Genomic DNA, 20,750 nt, shown 5'->3' with positions numbered 1-20,750 from the left:
CCTACTTGTGATCTCTCTCTGTGTCAAGTAAATAAATAAAATCTTTAAAAAAAAAAAAAAAAAAAAAAAAAGAAGACTCCGTGCCAAGATAGAACACCACACAGGGCTCCATCCCATGACCCTGAGATCACGACCTGAGCCAACACCAAGAGTCAGTCACTCACTCAACTGCCTGTACCACCCACGCATCCTCAAAATGAAGTTATTATTGAACTGTTGGCCTTTTTTCTTTCATACCCATTGTCACAGAACAAAACATAGGTTTTGGAGCCAAACAGATCCAGATCCTGGTACTTCTCCAACTTTTGTCAAGTCACTTAAATGCTCTGACCCTTGTTTTCCTAGATGATAAAATGAGGGTAATTTAATCTCAGGTCATATATATAAAACACTTGGCACAGTTTCTAGGTATATTGTAGGTTAGCAACAAGTAGTAATATTTTGGACAACTTTGATATAATGACCACGGAACTCTTACTAGATCATATTATGTACTATTGAGCAGGTCCAAAACTAATAGTAGTGTTAGTGTTTTGTGTTTTTTTAAATTTTTTCTTTTCAGAGCGAGAACAGCTAGGTATGTTTTAGCCTGCTGTCACACTTCTCCCTCTTCTGTTTAGGTAATAAACTTTTGAGGAGGGACCGTATTTAAATCTTAATGTTTAACCCTGACAGCAGAACTGTGAGCTCAGTAAATATTTGAGTGGAGGTAAATGCTACCAAGCAACATAATAATGTTATTTTCCTTGTGCTTGTTTTATTTATTTATTTATCTATCTATTTATTTATTTATTTATGACAGAGAGAGATCACAAGTAGGCAGAGAGGCAGGCAGAGAGAGAGGAGGAAGCAGGCTCCCCGCTGAGCAGAGAGCCGATGCGGGGCTCAATCCCAGGACCCCGAGATCATGACCTGAGCCGAAGGAGAGGCCCAACCCACTGAGCCACCGAGGCGCCTCTGTTTTTTATTTTTTAGAAGATTTTTTTGTTTATTTATTTTAGAGAAAGCGCCAGAGAGCAGGGGAGGGGCAAAGGGAGAAGGAGAAAGAGAATGTCAGTGACTTTGTGCTAAGCACAGAGCCTGACAAGCGGCTTGATCTAATAATCCTGAGACCATGACAAGCTGAAATCAAGAGTCAGAAGCTCAAGAGTCAGACTGAGCCACCCAGGCACCCCTCCTTGTGCTTGTTTAGGAGTCAAAGCCCAAAGTCTATCCTAGATCTGTAAACATTATAACATAAGATAGTAACCCATAATTTTTTTTTTATTATGTATCATTAGTTTTCTGTGGCTGCCCTAACAAATTACCTAGTGGTTTAAGACAACACAATTCATTATCTTATAGTTCTATAGGTCAGAAGTCTGATGTGGATCTTAGTGGACTAAAATCAAAGTATTGAGAGGGCTGTGTTTCTTTCTGGGGAGCTCTAGGGGACAATCTGTTTCCTTACTTTTCTCAGTTTCTAGTGGCTTGCATTCTTTGGCTTGTAGCTCCTTTCATCTTCAAAGCCAACAGTGGCCAGCTGATTCTTTTTCATATTGTATCCCTCTAATACTAACTTTTTGGCCTTTCTTTTCTATCTTTGGGGACCATTGTGATGACACTACAAGTGTGGGGTAACACTTGATAATCCAGGATAATCTCCCTATTTTATTTTTTTAATTTTTTTAAAGATTTTATTTATTTATTTGACAGACAGAGATCACAAGTAGGCAGAGAGGCAGGCAGGGAGAGAGGAAGGGAAGCAGGCTCCCTGCTGAGCAGAGAGCCGATGTGGGGCTTGATCCCAGGACCCTGGGATCATGACCTGAGCTGAAGGCAGAGGCTTTAACCCACTGAGCCACCCAGGTGCCCCTAATCTCCCTATTTTAAAGTCAGCTGATTAGCAACCTTAATTCCATCTGCAACTTTAATTAATTCCTTTGCCATATAACAACATCGTCACAGGTCTTGGGGGTTAGAACATGGATATCTTTGGACATCTTCTGCCTATCATAGTTTACCCTTAGGAAAACATTTTGAGCACATCTCCAAGTGCTACTGTTAACCCATATTAAATATTACTAAAACTCATTTTCTCTTTTTTATATAAAAATAATAGAGATTAAAAAAGTTCTAATTTTCTTTCCATATTTCAGTGGATAATCATGCTCATTCCTCATTTTATTTTTTATTTTTTAAATTATTTTTATTAACACATAATGTATTATTTGTCTCAGGGATACAGATCTGTGAATGGTCAGGCTTCCATACTTCACAGTACTCACCATATCACTCATTCCTCATTTTAGAGACTACTGGATAATAGTAGGACTTAGGAAAGATCCCACCTTGGAATTAAGAAATTTAACTTTTAATTGAACTCAGTAAATATTTACTAAGTCCTAACTATGAACAAGGCAGTATTTTAGGTATATATAGAGACACAAAACTACATGGTATATTTATTCCAGGAGGGTTAACTATTGTAATAAACAACATAAAATCTTATTTATTTAAGGGCTTGGTTTCTTTTCTTGTCTTTTTTTTTTTTTTAAGTTTTTAAGTAATCTCTCTATACCTAATATGGGGCTCGAATTTATAATCCTGAGATCAAGGGGGCGCCTGGGTGGCTCAGTGGGTTAAGCCGCTGCCTTCGGCTCAGGTCATGATCTCGGGGTCCTGGGATCGAGTCCCGCATCGGGCTCTCTGCTCAGCAGGGAGCCTGCTTCCTCCTCTCTCTCCGCCTGCCTCTCTGTCTACTTGTGGTCTCTCTCTGTCGAATAAATAAATAAAATCTTAAAAAAAAAAAAAATCCTGAGATCAAGAGTCACATGCTCTACCAACCAGTCCAGGCAAGTGCCCCTTAAAAGCTTGTTTCTTATTTATGTCCTGGTTCAGTGTGTGTTGGGTAGAGGTAGAAGGGGAGTTTTTGTTTTGTTTTGTTTTTTGTTTTTTAAACCTAATATGGGGCCTCAGATTCCTTCACTGGATCTTCTGCATCTGCTGACAGATGAAAAAGGAAAGTATGGAGGATAGGGTTGAGGTTTTTATGGGACAGGCCTAGAAATGACATGATCAATTCTGCCCCTATACTGCTCTCCAGAACTCTGTATTATGGTGTTAACCAACTGTGTAGACACTGGGAAATGTCATTTACTTAAGGAGGAAAGATTAGATTAGATTACTTTGGATTAGAAAGATTAGGGAAATATTTGAAATTATATCTCTGAGATGGGAATTATTATAACCATTCCCAAAGTGTGGTTTTAACAATCAAATAACTTGATACATGGCAGTGCCTGGCACATTAAATGGTACATAAACGTTGGGTGCTATTGTTGTTATTGTTATTCTTTGGAGACGTTCTTGCACTGAGTTTTTAAGGATTGGTAGAGCTTTGAAGAGTGGATTCCAGATGGACTCATTCTAGCAACAGTATGGAGGTGGGAGAATTTAGGACATTTTTAGGAGTAGAAACTTACATAACTAAAACATAGAGAATGTAGGTGGATATAATAAGAGATAAGGGAAGAGAGGTGGGGGTCAGATCATTCACACTCTTGAATAACACACTCTTTAATTTGGACTTTGATCAGGAGCTGTGTGCTGCCGCAAAAACTTTGAGCAGCCACTAACTTCTTAATTAAAGGTATTGTATCTTGCTCATTTTTTTTTATCCTTTTTATAACTATATGAAGAGGTAATACAACATTGTGATTAAGAGCACGGAACCCACTGTTTAGGTTTGATGCCTGGCTTTGCCACGTATTATCTGTATGACTTTGGGCAGATTACTTTATTTCTCAGATCCCAAGTTTCTTTATCAATACGATTGGGAGAAAAAAGGTATTATTTCATTGGATTATTGTGAGGATTAAATAAATAGAATATAAAAACAATGCGTGCATAGTAAGCGCTCTTTAAGAATCAGTTGCTATCATAATCATATAATCTTTACCAGTGCCTGGCACATAGTAGGCATTCAATAAGTTGTTCTTTAAGATTTTATTTATTTATTTGACAGAGAGAGAGAGAGAGCGAGAGAGGGAACACAAGCAGGGGGAGTGGGAGAGGGAGAAGCAGGCTTCTTGCTGAGCAGGGCACCAGATGTGGGGCTCGATCCCCTGACCCTGGGATCATGACCTAAGCCAAAGCAGATGTTTAAGGACTGAGCCACCCAGGCACCCCGGCATTCAATAATTTTTGAGTGGTCAGGTTCGTGTTTTAAATTTACCCAGCAAGTATTTATATACTATTGTATGACAGGCAAGAGAATTCATTTCGTTTTATGAAACATAGTTAAAGGTAGGAAATGATGATGCCATAGGAGAGTGGTGTAGATGGAGAGCCTTGGTAGTTAAGTTCAGAAGCATGCTAGTTCAGAAATACTTCTCCTTGGAGGGAGACAGATTTGTTTTGTGGGAAAGGAAGTATTTGAACTGGGCTTTGAGGGTGGGGAGAATCTAACTATGTAGAAATGAGGGGAGGGGCATTCTAGGCAGTGGAAACAGTCTGAGAAAAGTCAAAGCGTATATAAAAGCATGGTAATAACACTTTATGGAAAATAGTAAATCATGCTACAGGAAAGACTATGGCAAATTAAGTTTCTGGTCGAAGTCTAGTTTCTAGTAGTATCAGAGTTGGGAGTTTCCTCTTACTGTCTCACTAACTTTAGAGTGGGTGATCATTTGCCTTTTGTCTAGACTGAGCCTTGGTGCTCAGTATGTGCTCCAGGGGTCTAGGAGCATCAACATTAGCTGGGAGCTTATTGCCTGGGTGGCTCAGATGGTTAAGCATCTGCCTTCAGCTCAGGTCATGATCCTCAGGCTCCTTGGGATAGAGTCCTGCATTGGGCTCCCTGCTCAGCGGGGAGTCTGCTTCACCCTCTCAATCTCCCTTTGTGCTCTCCTCTCTCTCAAATAAATAAAAAGAATCTTAAAAAGAAAGAAAGAAATTCAGACTCTCAGCTTAGCTTCTCTCTGCCCCGACCTATTGAATTGGAGCCTGCAATTTACATAATTCCCAGGTGATTTGTTTGCACATTAAAATTTAGGAAGCACTGGCTTAACAAACAACAGTAACTCTTCCTACATCTTAACTAGTGTGTGTGTGTAGTATAAAAACTAAGCACATGCATTAACAAAGAACTCTCCTCCTGAGTTAAGTAATTCTGGCTGGCATGATTTTGGGTGGTGGTAGTGGGGAGTAAAAATCATTCCAAATGTATTTTTTTAGGTCTGATCTCATACCGAAAAAAATCTGAGGCTTCATCCGCAACTTAGATTTTAATATAATTAGCAATAACAATTTCAGTGACAACTTACTATTGACATTAAGTTCTTTTCTAGGGACACCTGGGTGGTTCAGTTGTTGGGCGTCTGCCTTTGGCTGGGGTCATGAGGATTGAGCCTTGCTTTGGCCTCCCTGCTCTGCGGGAAGCCTGCTTCTCCCTCTCTCATTCCCCTTGCTTGTGTTCCCTCTCTCACTGTGTCTCTCTCTGTCAAATAAATAAAATCTTTAAAATAAATAAATACTTTTCTAGGCGTATATCACTTCCCTGTTAAGGATGAGTAATATTTCCCTTTTAAAGTATATGCTTTTTATAGAATTGGAATGATGAACTCTGCTCAAGCTCTTCTTCCAATATAAAGTTAATACCTGTCTTAGCTTGTGAGCTCTGTGACACTGTTTGGGATGTGGTGGGTGGTGGAAAGGAAGTGAGGTTGAGGAGGTCAGGCAGAGCAGTTTCACATAGAAGTAGAGTTGTGCTGTACCACTGTGATGTGGTGATGTGAGTCGGGGGTGGGGAGGAAGGTAGGCACAAAATTGTCACATGAAGCCAGTTCCTGCCTGAATGTGCTGGCTGTGACGTCTCTGGGGATGATGTGGTCATAGTGAATGGTGGCCTGTGGGGTTGTAACCAGGTCTTTTCAGCTTCTAGGAGGTCCATGACTTTAAAATGTAGCCATTGTTTTACTAGTAGAGTCCTATCGCCTAGCTTCTATGTAAATATTTGATTAAATAAAATAAATACCTCTTGTCTTTCCAGCCTTGTACCTGCCTCTAAATGTTTTTTCTTAGAAAATGAATTTACATTGTCAAGCTAATTTGGCGATTATTGCTTTTGCATTCAAGAAGTGTTTGTTTTGTATCTTATGTGCAAAGCATTGTGTATCAGGCACTGTGTATAGAAACAAATGAGAAGAAAGCTGTATTCTTGAAAACCTTTCTCATATTCCAGCCTGGAGAAGGAGTTAGAAGTGTTAAAAGAAGAAGAATAGCTAACATATTCTAGTGCTTATTATGTTCCAGGAGCCCAAGTTATGTCATTTCATCTTCACAATAACCATTTGGGTTAGGTAATAGTAATACCTTCATTTTGCATGTGAAGGAACTAAAATATGGAGAGGTTATCATGAAGTGGCAGAGCCAGAATTCAAATATAAGCAGTCTTACTCCAGACCCTGGACCACCTCAGTTATGCTTATGAGCAGTCTTTCAAAGCAGGGTGAAAAGTGCATTGTAGTACTGTTGGGGGGAGTAAGGAAAAGATAGAGGAATAATGCTAGCCGAAGATATCTAGATCAATGTAGAGAAGATGAAATTTTAGCTGATCCTGGAAGGATGGTTTTCAGTAAAATGAAATAAAATAGTCTTCCAACTCAGAGAAGAGCTTGAACTTAAGTTTGTAGGTCATAAAAATCATTCATGCCATTAAACAAATCTTTACTGAGAGATTGCTTACTGTGTGCCAGATACTATACTAGGTACTAGAAATGCAAAAATTAAAAAAAAAAAACTCTGAATCCTTCATAGTAAGGAAGTTACAAAAGAGTGATATGGGCAAAAGGCCAATTATAATGAACTTAAGAATGAGTGAAGATTAAAGAAATGTAGATAGTGAATGTAACCTATTAAAGTGATAACAAATGAAAAGAGTAAATTAGCATCCTATTTTAGGGATGGGGCAAGGAAGCATTTTTTGAGATGGGGGAAATTTGTAGGATAGAACCAGAGGAGATGAAGAGATGGGAAGAGAATAAGGCTTATAGGAAAATATGAGGATCCAAAGATAAGTTGGACCAGATCAAGTTTTAAATACTGTGGTAAGGAATTTTCAACATTATTCTATAGGCAGAACAGAGCTGTTGAAGTGTTATAAGAGGGTAATGACATATTTTGTGTTTTGAAAGGTGATCCTAATAGCCATGTAAGGGATGGTATAATTTAGGATCATTAGTAATGATAAATTAAAAGCAACTAAGTTTTATTTGAGCATGGGCTAGACATTGCTAAATATTATACCTGAACTATTCCATTTAATCTTCCTAAGTGGCCTCTAAGATGGTGTTATTTTGGGGTCCCATTTTTGCAGATGAGGATATTGTAAGTCCCCCTAGATGGGAATGGGTTGGATCCCTATGCAGTCGTGCAAGGGTCAGCAAACTGTTTCTGTGAAGGACTAGACAGTATATATTCTAATCTTTGCAAGTCATACAGTCTCTATTGCAGCTAAGCTGCCATAGACAATACCATGATTTTGTTCCAATAAAAAAATTATAAAAACTGGGTGCCTGGGTAGCTCAGTTGGTTAGGCGTTTGCTTTCTGTTTAGGTCATGGTCTCAGAATCCTGGGATGGAGTCCCTCATTGGGCTCGCTGCTAGGCAGGAAGTCTGCTTCTCACTTTGCCTCCCCCCAACTCCTGTACTCCCTTTGCCTCCCTTCCCCGCCCTCTCTCATGCACACAAAAATAAATAAATAAAAACTTCTAATAAATTATAAAAACAAATAGTGGGCCATAGTTAACCCACCCCTGGTAGGGCCTATTATAGTTTGAAAAGCCATAATGAGGAAAGAAATGTGGCTTATCATATTTTACTTTATCTCTTTTTGCTATGGTGGGGCAATAGAACTAGAAATACTCTTTTTTTTTTTTTCAGATTTTATTTATTTATTTGAGAGAGAGAGAGAGAGACAGAGATAGTGAGAGAGAGCATAAGCAAGGAGGAGAGGAGGAAGCAGACTCCCTGCTGAGTAGGGAGCCTGATATGGGACTTGATCCCAGAATCCTGGGATCAGGACCTGAACTGGAGGCAGACACTTTCCTGAGCCACGAAGGTGCCCTGGGAATAGAATTATTCTTAGGTAGGGATACCATTTGATCTCAAGAGAAGCATCCTTTCTGTAAGAGGCTCACTAGAAACAGCTATTTATGCATACAGTTTAGCTACATTCTGCAAAATACCCACTTAACTTTTTTTTTTTTTAAAGATTTTATTTATTTATTTGTCAGAGAGAGAGAGAGGGAGAGAGAGCAAGCACAGGCAGACAGAATGGCAGGCAGAGGCAGAGGGAGAAGCAGGCTCCCTGATGAGCAAGGAGCCCGATACGGGACTCCATCCCAGGACGCCGGGACCATGACCCGAGCCGAAGGCAGCCGCTCAACCAACTGAGCCACCCAGGCGTCCCCCCACTTAACTTTTTATTACAATTGCCTTACAGCAGAATGAACTCTAGAATGAAAGTTCTGTGGGATCAGGGACTTTCTTTTATTCACTGTCCTGTCCCTAAAGCCTTGTATATAGTAGCCACTCAATAAAGAATTGTTTATTTACAATGATGTGGATGGAACTAGAGGGTATTTATTATGTTAAATAAGTCAGTCAGAGAAAGGCAAATATATGATTTCACTCATAAGTAGAATTTAAGAAGCAAAACAGATGAACATAGGGGAAGGGAAGGAAAAATAAAATAAGATAAAAACAGAAGGAAACAGACCATAAGAGACTATTAACTATAGAGAATAAACTGAAGGTTGCTGGAAGAAGATGGGCTGAATGAAAGATGGGCCTTAAGGAGAGCATTTGTTGGGATGAACACTGGATTTATATGTAGGTGATGAATCACTGAATTCTACTTCTGAAACCAAAACTACACTATATGTTAACTTAACTTTATTTTTTTTAAGGTTTATTTATTTATTTGACAGAGAGAGACACAGTGAGAGAGAGAAAACATAAGCAAGAGGGAGTGGGAGAGGGAGCTGGCTTCTGCTGAGCAAGGACCCAAATGCAGGGCTCGATCCCAGGACCCTGGGACTATGACCTGAGCTGAAGGCAGATGCTTAACCAACTGAGCCACCCAGGCACCCCTGTTAACTTAAATTTAAATAAAAAAAGTAAATTAAAGAAATAGTCTTTTAATACGTGAATGGCATGCTGATTCTTGTAATTCCAAAGACTGGGGAGTTGCACAGATACTTAGAGTGACCTATTTTAAAGATGCTGTAACAACGGCAGCTCCCTCAGATTAACTGTTTTCTCATTCATCTTGCTCATATTTCCTTTGTTCCACTACAGCCTCCTCTTTTTTTTTTTTTTTTTAAGATTTTATTTATTTTTGGGGCGCCTGCGTGGCTCAGTGGGTTGGGCCGCTGCCTTCGGCTCAGGTCATGATCCCAGGTCCTGGGTTCGAGCCCCACATCGGGCTTTCTGCTCAGCAGGGAGCCTGCTTCCTCCTCTCTCTCTGCCTGCCTCTCTGCCTACTTGTGATTTCTCTCTGTCAAATAAATAAATAAAATCTTAAAAAAAAAAAAAGATTTTATTTATTTTTGACAGAGAGAGAGAGCACAAACAGAGGAGCAGCAAAGGGAGATGGAGAAGCAGGCTCCCACTGAGCAGGGAGCCCAATGTGGGGCTTGATCCCAGCACTCCAGGATCATGACCTCAGCTATAAAGACAGAGGCTTAACATCCTGAGCTGCCCAGGTGCCCTCAGCCTTGTCTTTTTTACCCAACTAGTTTCTGACAGTAACTTAGCCACTCTCAGATGTTCTTTCTGCATAGGTTATAGACATTGTGCCATGCTGGCCAGAAATAGCATTCCAGATTCAGTCTTCAGCATTCTGTATTACTTAGGTTCATTATTTGTTAGACTTTTGTCTGCCCAACATTCCTCCCTCACCCTCTTCCTTATTAGGTAGCAATTTTTCATAGTAAAGAAACTGAGAGATGAATGAAGTTAAATGTCCCACTTTTCCAAAGCAGGAAGTGGAGGTAGGAGCAAGGGTTAGAGGAGAGTGGGCACATAAAAACCAGTTTTTCGGGTTGCCTGGCTGGCTCAGTCGGTGGAGCATGCGACTCTTGAGCTTGGAGTCATGAGTTCGAACTGCATTTGGGTGTAGAGATTATTTAAAAATAAAATCTTTAAAAGAAAAAAAAAAGAAGCTTTTCTGCCCAGTCACCTTGTGACTGAATTTGATTCTCACCTGGTCCATGTTTAAGTTATAATTATGATAATTACTTTTTTTTTTGAACTCTTAACTGTATACCAGTCACTGTGCTCTGAACTTTATATTCATGATTTCATTTAATCTCTTCCAACAACCTTATGTTGTGGACAATGTTATCTTATTTTACAAAGAGGAAACTAATGCTTGCGTAATAGAGTGGAGGTGGGATTGAGCCCACACCCTCTAACTTCAGAGCCTTTTAACTCCTTTACCAATTCACTTCCCATTTATTCCCGAGCCAGAGGTAAGTTTCAACTGGTCATTGTTGCCTGTATCCTATTTTCAGTACTGCCTAGATCTTTCCTTGGGTTTTTTCCTTTCTCAAGTTCCCACCAAGTCTCTGGATGCAGTTAGAGAAAACTGGCGGTCCAGAAACGACCTCCAGAGAAACTGAAATTTCCACATTTGTGGCATGTCTTTAAAACTCTACTGTGATATTACAGCCAACCACACATTCTCCCTCACTCAGTTCCTTTTCACTCAACAGTCATTTACTGCTTGTGCCTCCTATTTTCTGGGTACTGCTCAGTGCTATGAACACGAGGAAGAATATGACCTGGACTCTGCCTTCATGGCTCTTTATGGTCCTTTCCAACCTTATCACTGCTTTGCCTTTACTCTCACTTGTAGTCAGTCTTCGCTTTTCTTTGCCCTTCTAAACTAGAGCTTACTTGAGACTTGAGGGCATTTTTTTTTTTTTTAAGATTTATTTATTTGAGAGAGAGAGTGTGTGAGCTGGGGGAGGGACAGGGTGAGACAGAGGGAGAGAATCTCAAGCAGACTCCTCACTGAGTCGGAGCCCAACGGGGCTGCATCTCACAACCCTGAGATCATGACCTGAGCTGCAATCAAGAGTCAGATGCTTAACGGACTAAGCCACCCAAGTGCCCCTTGAGGGAATTGTTAATGAGACTTCCTTCTTGGCCCAATTGTCACTGGCTTTGTGACATTTATCTTTTCCTTCCATTTTAATGATCATCATCAGTAATAATCATTTATGTATAGTTTTTAATTTTAATTTAAAATTTATATTTTAAATTATTTTTACACATAAATATAACCTGTTGGTTAAAAAGACTTCAAATATAACGTAAGTGTGTATGCTAAAAAATAAAAATTACCCTTACCTGGTCAGTACCACTTACTGTTTTTCTTCTTCTTCGTTTTATAGCTTTCTTGAGATTTAAATGATATACAATAAACTGCACACATTTAAAGTGTGCACTGCGTTAAGTTTTGACATATGTATATACACCCATGAAACCATCAACATGAGGTAGTGAACATGTCCTCCTCCCTTCCCTTTTCACCCCCATAAACTCCACACCTCTCAGGCAACTATGAATCTGCTTTTGTCACTATAGATTCATTTTACTTTATAGACTTTTATATCAATGGAATGGGATAGTATGTACTTTACTGGGTTCAGATTTCTTACTTTTATTTATTTATTTATTTATTATTTTTTAATATTTTTAAAGATTTTATTTATTTATTTGAGAGAGAGACAGTGGGAGAGAACATGAGAGGGGAGAAGGTCAGAGGGAGAAGCAGGCTCCCCATGGAGCTGGGAGCCCAATGTGGGACTTAATCCCAGGACTCCAGGACCATGACCCGAGCTGAAAGCAGTTGCCTAACCAACTGAGCCACCCAGGAGCCTGGGTCCAGATTTTTTAGTCAGCATAATTATTTTGAGATTTATCCACTGTTGCATATTTCCTTTTTGTAGCTGAGTAATTAGTCTGTTGTATGAATACCATAATTTGTTTTATCCCTTCAACTGCTAATGGGTATTTGTGTAAAAGTTTTGTGTTGACATATGGTTTCACTTCTTTTGTTTTAAATACCTAGGAGTGGAATAGCTAGATCATATGATAGGTACATGTTTACTTAAGAAACTACCTCAGGGGGCGCCTGGGTGGCTCAGTGGGTTAAGCCGCTGCCTTCAGCTCAGGTCATGATCCCAGGGTCCTGGGATCGAGTCCCGCATCTGGCTCTCTGCTCAGTGGGGAGCCTGCTTCCCTTCCTCTCTCTCTGCCTGCCTCTCTGCCCATCTGTGATATCTGTCTGTCAAATCAATAAATAAAATCTTAAAAAAAAAAAAAAAAAAAGAAACTACCTCAGTGTCTTCCAAAGTGGTTGTACCGTTTCATATTCCCACCAGCACTGCATGGGTATTCCAGTTGCTCTTCATTTTTACCATCATTTGGTACTGAAAGTCCTTAATTTTAGACATTCTAATAGATGTATAGTACATCTTATTTTTTTTATTTGCATTTCCCTAAAGATCTTGATCTTTTCATGTACTTATTTTCCATCTGTATATCTTTAGTGAATTGTCTGTTTTATTCTTTCTCTATTTTTTAAATTGGGTTATTATTGTGTTTTGAGAGATTAAAAAAAAATCTAAACATGGGGTGGGTGGCTCAGTCAGTTGAGCATCATACTCTTGATTTTGGGTGGGGCTGTGATCTCCGGTTTTTGGGATCAAGCCCTATGTTGGGCTCCACAGTCAGTGTGGAGTCTGCTTGGCATTCTCTCCCTCTCCCTTTGCCTCTCCCTCCTCTAAGATAAGTAAATAAATCTTTAAAAAAAAATCTAAACACAAATCTTTCTTAGATATATGCACTGCAGTCTATGACTTGTCTTTTTTAAAGATTTTTATCTATTTATTTGACAGAGAGAGAGAGAGATAGATCACAAGTAGGCAGAGAGGCAGGCAGAGAGAGAGGGGGAAGCAGGCTCCCTGCTGACCAGAGAACCCCATGTGGGGCTTGATCCGAGGACCTTGAGATCATGACCTGAGTCGAAGGCAGAGGCTTAATCCACTCATCCAGCCAGGAGCCCCTATGACTTGTCTTTTCATTCTCTTAACAGTGTCTTAGAAAGAGTTCAAGATAGGGGACCTGGGTGGCTCAGTTAGTTGGACATCTGCCTTCAGCTCAGGTCATGGTCCCAGGGTCCTGGGATCAAGCCTCTCACTGGGGTCCCTGCTCAATGGGGAGTCTGCTCCTTCTCCCACCGCGCCTCCCACTTGTGTTCTCACACGCTCTGTTCTCTCTCAAATAAATAAATAATCTTTTTTTTTAAAGATTTTATTTATTTATTTGACAGAGAGATCACAAGTAGACGGAGAGGCAGTGAGAGAGAGAGAGAGAGAGAGAGAGAGGGAAGCAGGCTCCCTGCTGAGCAGAGAGCCCGATGTGGGACTTGATCCCAGGACCCTGAGATCATGACCTGAGCTGAAGGCAGTGGCTTAACCCACTGAGCCACCCAGGCTCCCTGGGGTCCCTGGTCAATGGGGAGTCTGCTCCCTCTTCCCGCCTCCCACTCGTGTTCTTGCACGCTCTGTTCTCTCTCAAATAAATAAATAAATAAATAATCTTTTTTTAAAAAAAAAAGCACAATATTTTGATTTTAAGAAGTCTAATTAATTGGGGAGACTGGGTGGCTTTGTGGTCATTTGGCTCAGGTCATTATCTCAGAGTCCTGGGATCAAGGCCTGCATCAGTCTCCCTGTTCAGTGGGGAGCCTGCTTCTCCCTCTCCCTCTGCCCTTGCGTGTGTTCTCTCTCTTGCTCACTCTCTCTTAAATAAATAAATAAAATCTTAAAAAATAGAAGTTTAATCAATTTTTAATTTTATAGATTATGCTTTGGTGTCATGTCTAAGAAAACTTTACTTAACAGAAGGTCACAAAGGTTTTCTTCTATGAATTCTTCCAGATATTTTATAGATTTTTTTTTTTTTTAAGATTTTATTTATTTATTTGACAGACAGAGATCACAAGTAGGCAGAGAGGCAGGCAGAGAGAGAGGAAGGGAAGCAGGCTCCCTGCCGAGCAGAGAGCCCGATGCGGGACTCGATCCCAGGACCCTGAGATCATGACCTGAGCCGAAGGCAGCGGCTTAACCCACTGAGCCACCCAGGCGCCCTTTATAGATTTTTTTTTTAAGATTTGTTTATTCGAGAGAGAGAATGAGAGAGAGAAAGCATGAGAGGAGAGAAGTCGGAGGGAGAAGCAGACTCTCCGCTGAGCAGGGAGCCCGATGTGGGACTCAATCCTGGGACTCCAGGATCATGACCTAAGGCAAAGGCAGCTGTTAACCAACCAAGCCACCCAGGCACCCTATAGATTTGGTTTTACATTAAGGTTTATGATCCATCTTAAGTCAATTTTATATATGCTAAAAGGTATTAATCCAAATTTATTTGTATGTGTGTATCCAGATGTTCATGCTCCCTTTGTTGAAAACACTATTTTTGCTCTACCAAATTGCCTTTGCATCTACTTTGTACAAAATCAGTCATGCATTGTATTCGTTAACTGGGACTGCCTAACAAAGTACCGTAAACCTGTGGCTTTAAACAATCTAAATTTATTCTGTCGCAGTTCCAAAGTCTGAAATCAAGGTATCGATAGGCAACACTTCCTTTGGAGGCTGTAGGGGAGAATCCTTTCTTGTTTCTTCTGGCTTTTGGTGACTCCAGACATTCTTTGGTTTGTGGCAGCATAACTTTTATCTCTGCCTCTATGTTTACCTGGCCTTCTCTCCAGATAGTTCTCAAGTATCTTCCCCTCTTCTTTTTTTCTTCTTTCTATTTTTAAATTGAAGTATAGTTGAGAGGCGCCTTGGTAGCTCAGTCAGTTAAGTGTCTGCCTTCAGCTCAGGTCATGATCCCAGGGTCCTGGGATTGAGTCCTGCATTGGGCTCCTTGCTCAGTGGGATCCTGCTTCTCACTCTGCCTCCTGCTCCCCCTGCTTGTGCTTTCTCTCTCTTTCTTTGTGTCAAATGAATAAATAAAGTCTTAAAAAAATTAAAATATAGTTGATATACAATATATCAGTTTCAGGTGTGCAACATAGTGATTCAACATTTATATATATTATGAAATGCTTATCATAAGTGTAGTTATCATTTGTCACTATGCAAAATTATTTCGATATTATTGACCATATTCTCTGTGTTGTACTTTACATTCCCATGACTTATTTGTAACTGAAAGTTTGTACCTCTTCATCCCCTTCAGCTGTTTCTCCCATCTCTGTCCCCTTCCTCCCGCAACCATCACCAATTTGTTCTCTGTATTTATGAGTCTGTGTTTTTTTTTTAAAAGATTATTTATTTATTTATTTATTTGACAGAGATCACAAGTAGACAGAGAGGCAGGCAGAGAGAGAGAGGTGGAGGCAGGCTCCCTGTGGAGCAGAGAGCCCGACGCGGGGCTCGATCCCAGGACCCTGGGATCATGACCCGAGCCGAAGGCAGAGGCTTAACCCACTGAGCCACCCAGGCGCCCCTATGAGTCTGTTTTTATCTTGTTTTTTCTTTTGTAGATTCCACATATGACATCATATATTATTATTATTAGTGCTTCCTAGACATTTTCTATTAATATCCAGACTTTTTAAAATATAAGTGGGATTTGTAGCTCACTGTTTTTATTTAACAGTATATTTTGGATATCTTTCCATATCAGTGCATAAATATCTATTCCATTCCTTTTAAATGGCTGTATAGTATTCCAATCTGTGAATATACTATAAATATTTAGTCTTTTATTGGCAGGTATTTGATATACAGTGGTGAAGTAAATGTCCTTTTATATGTACCCAAATTGAGTATATTTGTAACATAAATTCTGAGAAGTGGAACTGTTGGAGCTATTAAAATGTTTGTTAGATGTAATCAATTACCCTTTGAAAAAGTTGTGCGAAGAACTTAACAGTGTTTCTTCTTCCTGTTTTCTCACCTTCTGGACAACACTGAGCATGATCAATCTTAATCTTTGTTCATTTGATAGATTTTAAAAAACAATATCTTCTTTTAATGTATATTTCTTCAATTATGAGTGAATTAGAGCATTTTGATATTTTTTCTTTTTCTTTTCTTTTCTTTTCTTTTTTTTTTAAAAATATGTTATTTATTTATTTATTTATTTATTTGACAGACAGAGCTCACAAGTAGGCGAGAGGCAGGCAGAGAGAGAGGAGGAAGCAGGCTCCTTGCTGAGCAGAGAGCCCGATGCGGGGCTCGATCCCAGCACCCTGGGATCATGACCTGAGCCAAAGGCAGAGGCTTTAACCCACTGAGCCACCCAGGCGCCCCGAGCATTTTGATATTTTTATTAGACATTTTACTTTTCTGTGAATTACATGCATTTTTTTTTCCTTCCTTTTCTTTTTCAAGATTTTATTTATTTGAGAGAGAGAGAGAGAGAGAGTGAGCATGAGTAAAGGGGGAGGGGGACAAAGGGAGAGGGATAAATATGCTCCCTGCTGAGCAGGGAGCCCTACTTGGGGCTTGATTCCAGGACCCTGGGATCCTGACCTGAGCCAAAGGCACATGCTTAACTGAGCCAACAAGACACCTTTGCTGCTGCTGCTGCTTCTTCTCCTTCTCCTTCTTCTTCTTCTTCTTTTTTTTAAAAACATATTTGGAGGAGTTCTTTTAATGTAAAGGAAGTTAGTCCTTTGTCTTCCAGCATATGGGTGCTTTTTTTACCCCCTCTCTCTCATAGTTACTAGTTTGTAAATTACAGACCTTCAGATTGGCTAGTCCAACCTGCTTACTTTCTACATGAGGAAACTGAAGTTCAGATAGTGTTACTGTCTCTCTCTCTCTCCTTTTTAAAAAATTTTTAAAAATTTTTCTTGAGCATGTAGCTAGATGGTAGTGGACCTGAAACCAAGATCAAGTCTCCTTACTTCCAGTTTGGTGCTTTGGTGCCTTTTCTAATATACCATGCTATTTTTAAGGCTTACTCCTTTCTCTCTTCCACAGTTGTTTTTTACCACTAGATCTTGCCACAACCAGATGTTTCATGGTAAACTTAGAATTTTACCAGCCTGGTATCAAAGTTAGAGAGGCTACAGGGTTGTACAGGAACCCAGGAGACTTCACAGGTATTGGATTGTTTCTAATGCATGAATAACTAAACTAGTTTCTCAATATGGCAGTTGTGGTATTTTCATTTGTTTAAAAAAAATGTGTTTTGTTTCATAGGTTCATGGGTGTGTGTGTACATCAAGGACAGTTGCATGCGCTTACAGAGGTAAGACTTAAGTAAGCCTATTGAAGTGGCTTCTCTGCCTTAGTTTCAGCATTTTGGGTTCCATAGTGATTGTTGTTTGTATAATGCATTGATATTTATGCAAAAATAGCAGTGTTAACAGTGCTTTCTTCTCTTGCCTGGGGACAATGGCTGTATTTCTTAATATTCTTGGATTCCCTCATAATACTTCATGAGTACTCTGAGAATATGAGTGCTCAAATATTATATTGATTCTTGCTACCTGGATGACCCCTTCCTGGGCTAAGGGATGGCATCACTTGGCTGTAGACTCTTTCATGGCAACAAACATAAACGTTTGGTGTCCTGATCTAGAATTCCACTGTCACTGCTATAGTGTCCTGATTGGTCTTATTACTAATTGGAATTAGTTTACCTCTCCAGTCTCATTTCATTTTCAGCCTCTTCTAAGCAGGTAATATGTGATAGTCACTACTTAGCCTCTGAAGACAGAGAATCCTTTCTAGAACAAAGTCTTCCTAAATTCAGGTACTGAGCTATCAGCTTCAGAATTTGCTTGGGTGCTTCTTAGAAACACAGATCCCTGAAATCTAGTTTGGTAGGTTTTCATCAGGTCCATATGCATTTTTAAAAGCTCCCCAGATTATTCAAATGAGCATCTAGATTTGAGAATCTATGCGCTAGAAAGTGTTCACAATTTTCCTTGGGAATTTAGTACCAAAATACAAAGTGAAGAAACTTAGGAAGGAAAACTGTTTTTCAGGATTTGTGAATGTTCATTTCCTGCAGGCTTGGTGCCTCATTTTAGTCATTAATATCTGATGATGGAAAGTCCTATATGCTTCACTCTTTGTCTCTTTTCTCAGTTACTGAGGGCATCAGAATGTGGAATGTGTGTAGCTCTGTCCTGCCTTTTTTGTTTTTTAAAAGATTTTATTTAAAAGATTTTATTTATGAGAGAGAGAGAGAGAGATCACAAGTAGGCAGGCAAAGAGAGAGGGGGGAAGCAGGCTCCCTGCTGACCAGAAAGCCCGATGCAGTGCAGAGAGAGCCCTATGCAGGGCTTCATCCCAGGACCCTGAGACCATGACCTGAGCTGAAGGCAGAGGCTTAACCCACCCAGCCACCCAGGCACCCTCTGTCCTGCCTCTTTTATGGAAAGTCAAAGAAGGCAGAATAATGAGGTAATTAAGAGCATGACCTCTGACATCTTGATTGCCTAGGTTTGAATTTCTCTGTGTCTCAGTGTTGTCGTCTATAAAATGGGAATAATAATAATAGTATCTGCCCCAGGGAGTCTAGAGAGAGAAGAAGACCAGTGTCTGAGCCCTACAGTATTTCAATTTTAAAAGCCAAAGGAGAAAGGCATTTTGAGAGGGAGTGGCTAGTGAGTTAGGAAAAAAAACAAGAAAATTGTATTGGCCTGGAATGGAAAGGAAGGCGTTTCAAGGAGGAGGGAGTAAGTAATTATGGCAGATCTTGCTGATAAAATGATGATTTCACAGGGATTTTGTAAAATGCTTATTTGGCACAGTGCCTGGCATATAGTAATTCATTAATACATTTTAACTATTACAGCTTTTGTTATTAACATTGACTTGTCCTTCCTGAATTCCTTGAATTGTCAATATTTTTCATTTGGTATTTAATACTGCTTTTCAGTACTGCTGTTAATGTTATTAAAATTTTTAAAAACTTTTTATTGAAGTATGACATTAAAAAAGCACACATATGATACTGTATAACTCACTAAATTTTTACAAATGAACACACCCATAACCAGCATTCCAGATCAAAAAAACATTTTCTATGTATTTCTTTTCTCAGAAGTGAGTCTAAATTCTTCAAAGACAAAACTCTCTCCTTCTCTCAAGCTTTCTATCTGCCAGAGCTCTGACACTAATAATTTTTAAAATATTTGTTATACTCCTTTGTTATATCATTGTTCTCTGAAATGTAAGTTTATTGGAAGGGCTTGTATGTTGGTTTTGCTGACAAAGAAGAAAATGCTTTAAAATCTGTAATCGTGTTGCAGATTTAAATTTGGGGTGTAATGGAAGTGGCAGAATTGAATGATCTTAATGCAGCATTCTTTTTTTTTTTTTTTTTTTGAAGATTTTATTTATTTATTTGACAGAGATCACAAGCAAGCAGAGAAGTAGGCAGAGAGAGAGAGAGAGAGAGAGGAGGAAGCAGGCTCCCCGCCGAGCAGAGGGCCGGACGTGGGGCTCGATCCCAGGACCCTGGGACCATAACCTGAGCCGAAGGCAGAGGCTTTAACCCACTGAGCCACCCAGGCGCCCCTTAATGCAGCATTCTTTGTCCATGTTGCACTTAAATAATATTTTCTGTTGTTTGTTGTCTTATTCATAGCCATATATAAAATATAGTGCCTATTTTGTGAAAGAGTGTGTATTTCTAGTATCATTGATGGATATTGGCATAGCTTATAACATAAATAATTTTTACTACGATGTTAATAGGCTGATGGTCATGCAGCCCAAATATCCAAATGCTTATGGTTATTTTCAGAAGGGGATCAGCAAAGGCCATCATGGCATAGATCTCTGGGGAATCCTGTGTTTATCCCATAATTTGATTTGGCAGCACAGCTCTTGGTTTCACTAAGGATTAGAAAAATAAATTACTAATAACATCTAGCATAGCCCTGGGAACTTAGATGACATTTAGTAGATTTTTCTGACTGGTGGAATGCTGCTCTTTATAATAATGTGAATACCATGTCTTATTTCTCTTAAAATACTTTGTCAATAATTACAGCAGACAAACATAGCTCTTGTTAGTGCCTATAAAGTACTGATAGTATTAGGAATAGTATTTCTCAGGTACAGTAGTGATCTGGACTTTTCTGGGCTTGAACCATTTCTGTGAGTCTTTTTTAAAATTATAGACATTGGGGGCACCTGGGTGACTCAGTTAAGTGTCTGCTTTTAGCTCAGGTCATGATCCCAGTGTCCTGGGATCGAGCCCCACGTGAGGCTCCCTGCTCAGTGGGGAGCTTGCTTCTCCCCCTCCCTCTGCCCCCGCCTTGCACTCTCTCTCTCTCTCTTTATCTCAAATAAATAAATAAAATCTTTTAAAAAATAATTAAAAAATAAAATTATAGGCTTTAAGGTGCCTGGGTGGCTCAGTCAGTTAAGTGTCTGCCTTCGGCTTAGGTTGTGATCCTGGGGTCATGGGATCAAGCCCCTGTCCTCCAAGCCTTTGTATCACATGTGCTCTACACATAGGCCTTGGGATGAGCAGTGCTCTGAATTTGGGGGGAAAAGGCCGGCGTCTTCAGTGGTTTATGTCTGTCTGTCTGCCTGCTTAGCTGGGAGTCTGTTTCTCCTTCTACCCCAACCCCTGCTTATGTGCATACTCTCTCTCTCTCAAATAAGTAAATAAAGTCTTTGAAAAAATAATGAAATTGTAGGCATTAA

General features: G+C 39.7%; 1 protein-coding gene across 1 annotated transcript in view; it reads left to right on the top strand.

The window, feature by feature from the left end:
• Positions 1–20,750, top strand: part of LOC111143474 (testis-specific kinase 2) — a 143,519-nt gene that overhangs the window by 88,665 nt on the left and 34,104 nt on the right. Inside the window, exon 4 of the mRNA XM_022497253.1 lies at positions 17,280–17,328. Within this exon, the coding sequence (XP_022352961.1) occupies positions 17,280–17,328 (49 nt within the window). The remainder of the gene's footprint in view (positions 1–17,279; positions 17,329–20,750) is intronic.

The sequence above is a fragment of the Enhydra lutris genome, unplaced genomic scaffold, assembly GCF_002288905.1.
Source record: "Enhydra lutris kenyoni isolate GAN:26980312 unplaced genomic scaffold, ASM228890v2 scaffoldscaffold9, whole genome shotgun sequence".
NCBI classification, from domain to species: Eukaryota; Metazoa; Chordata; class Mammalia; order Carnivora; family Mustelidae; genus Enhydra; species Enhydra lutris.
The sequence above is the reverse complement of the archived record's forward strand: the minus strand, read 5'-3'. Positions and strand labels throughout refer to the sequence as shown.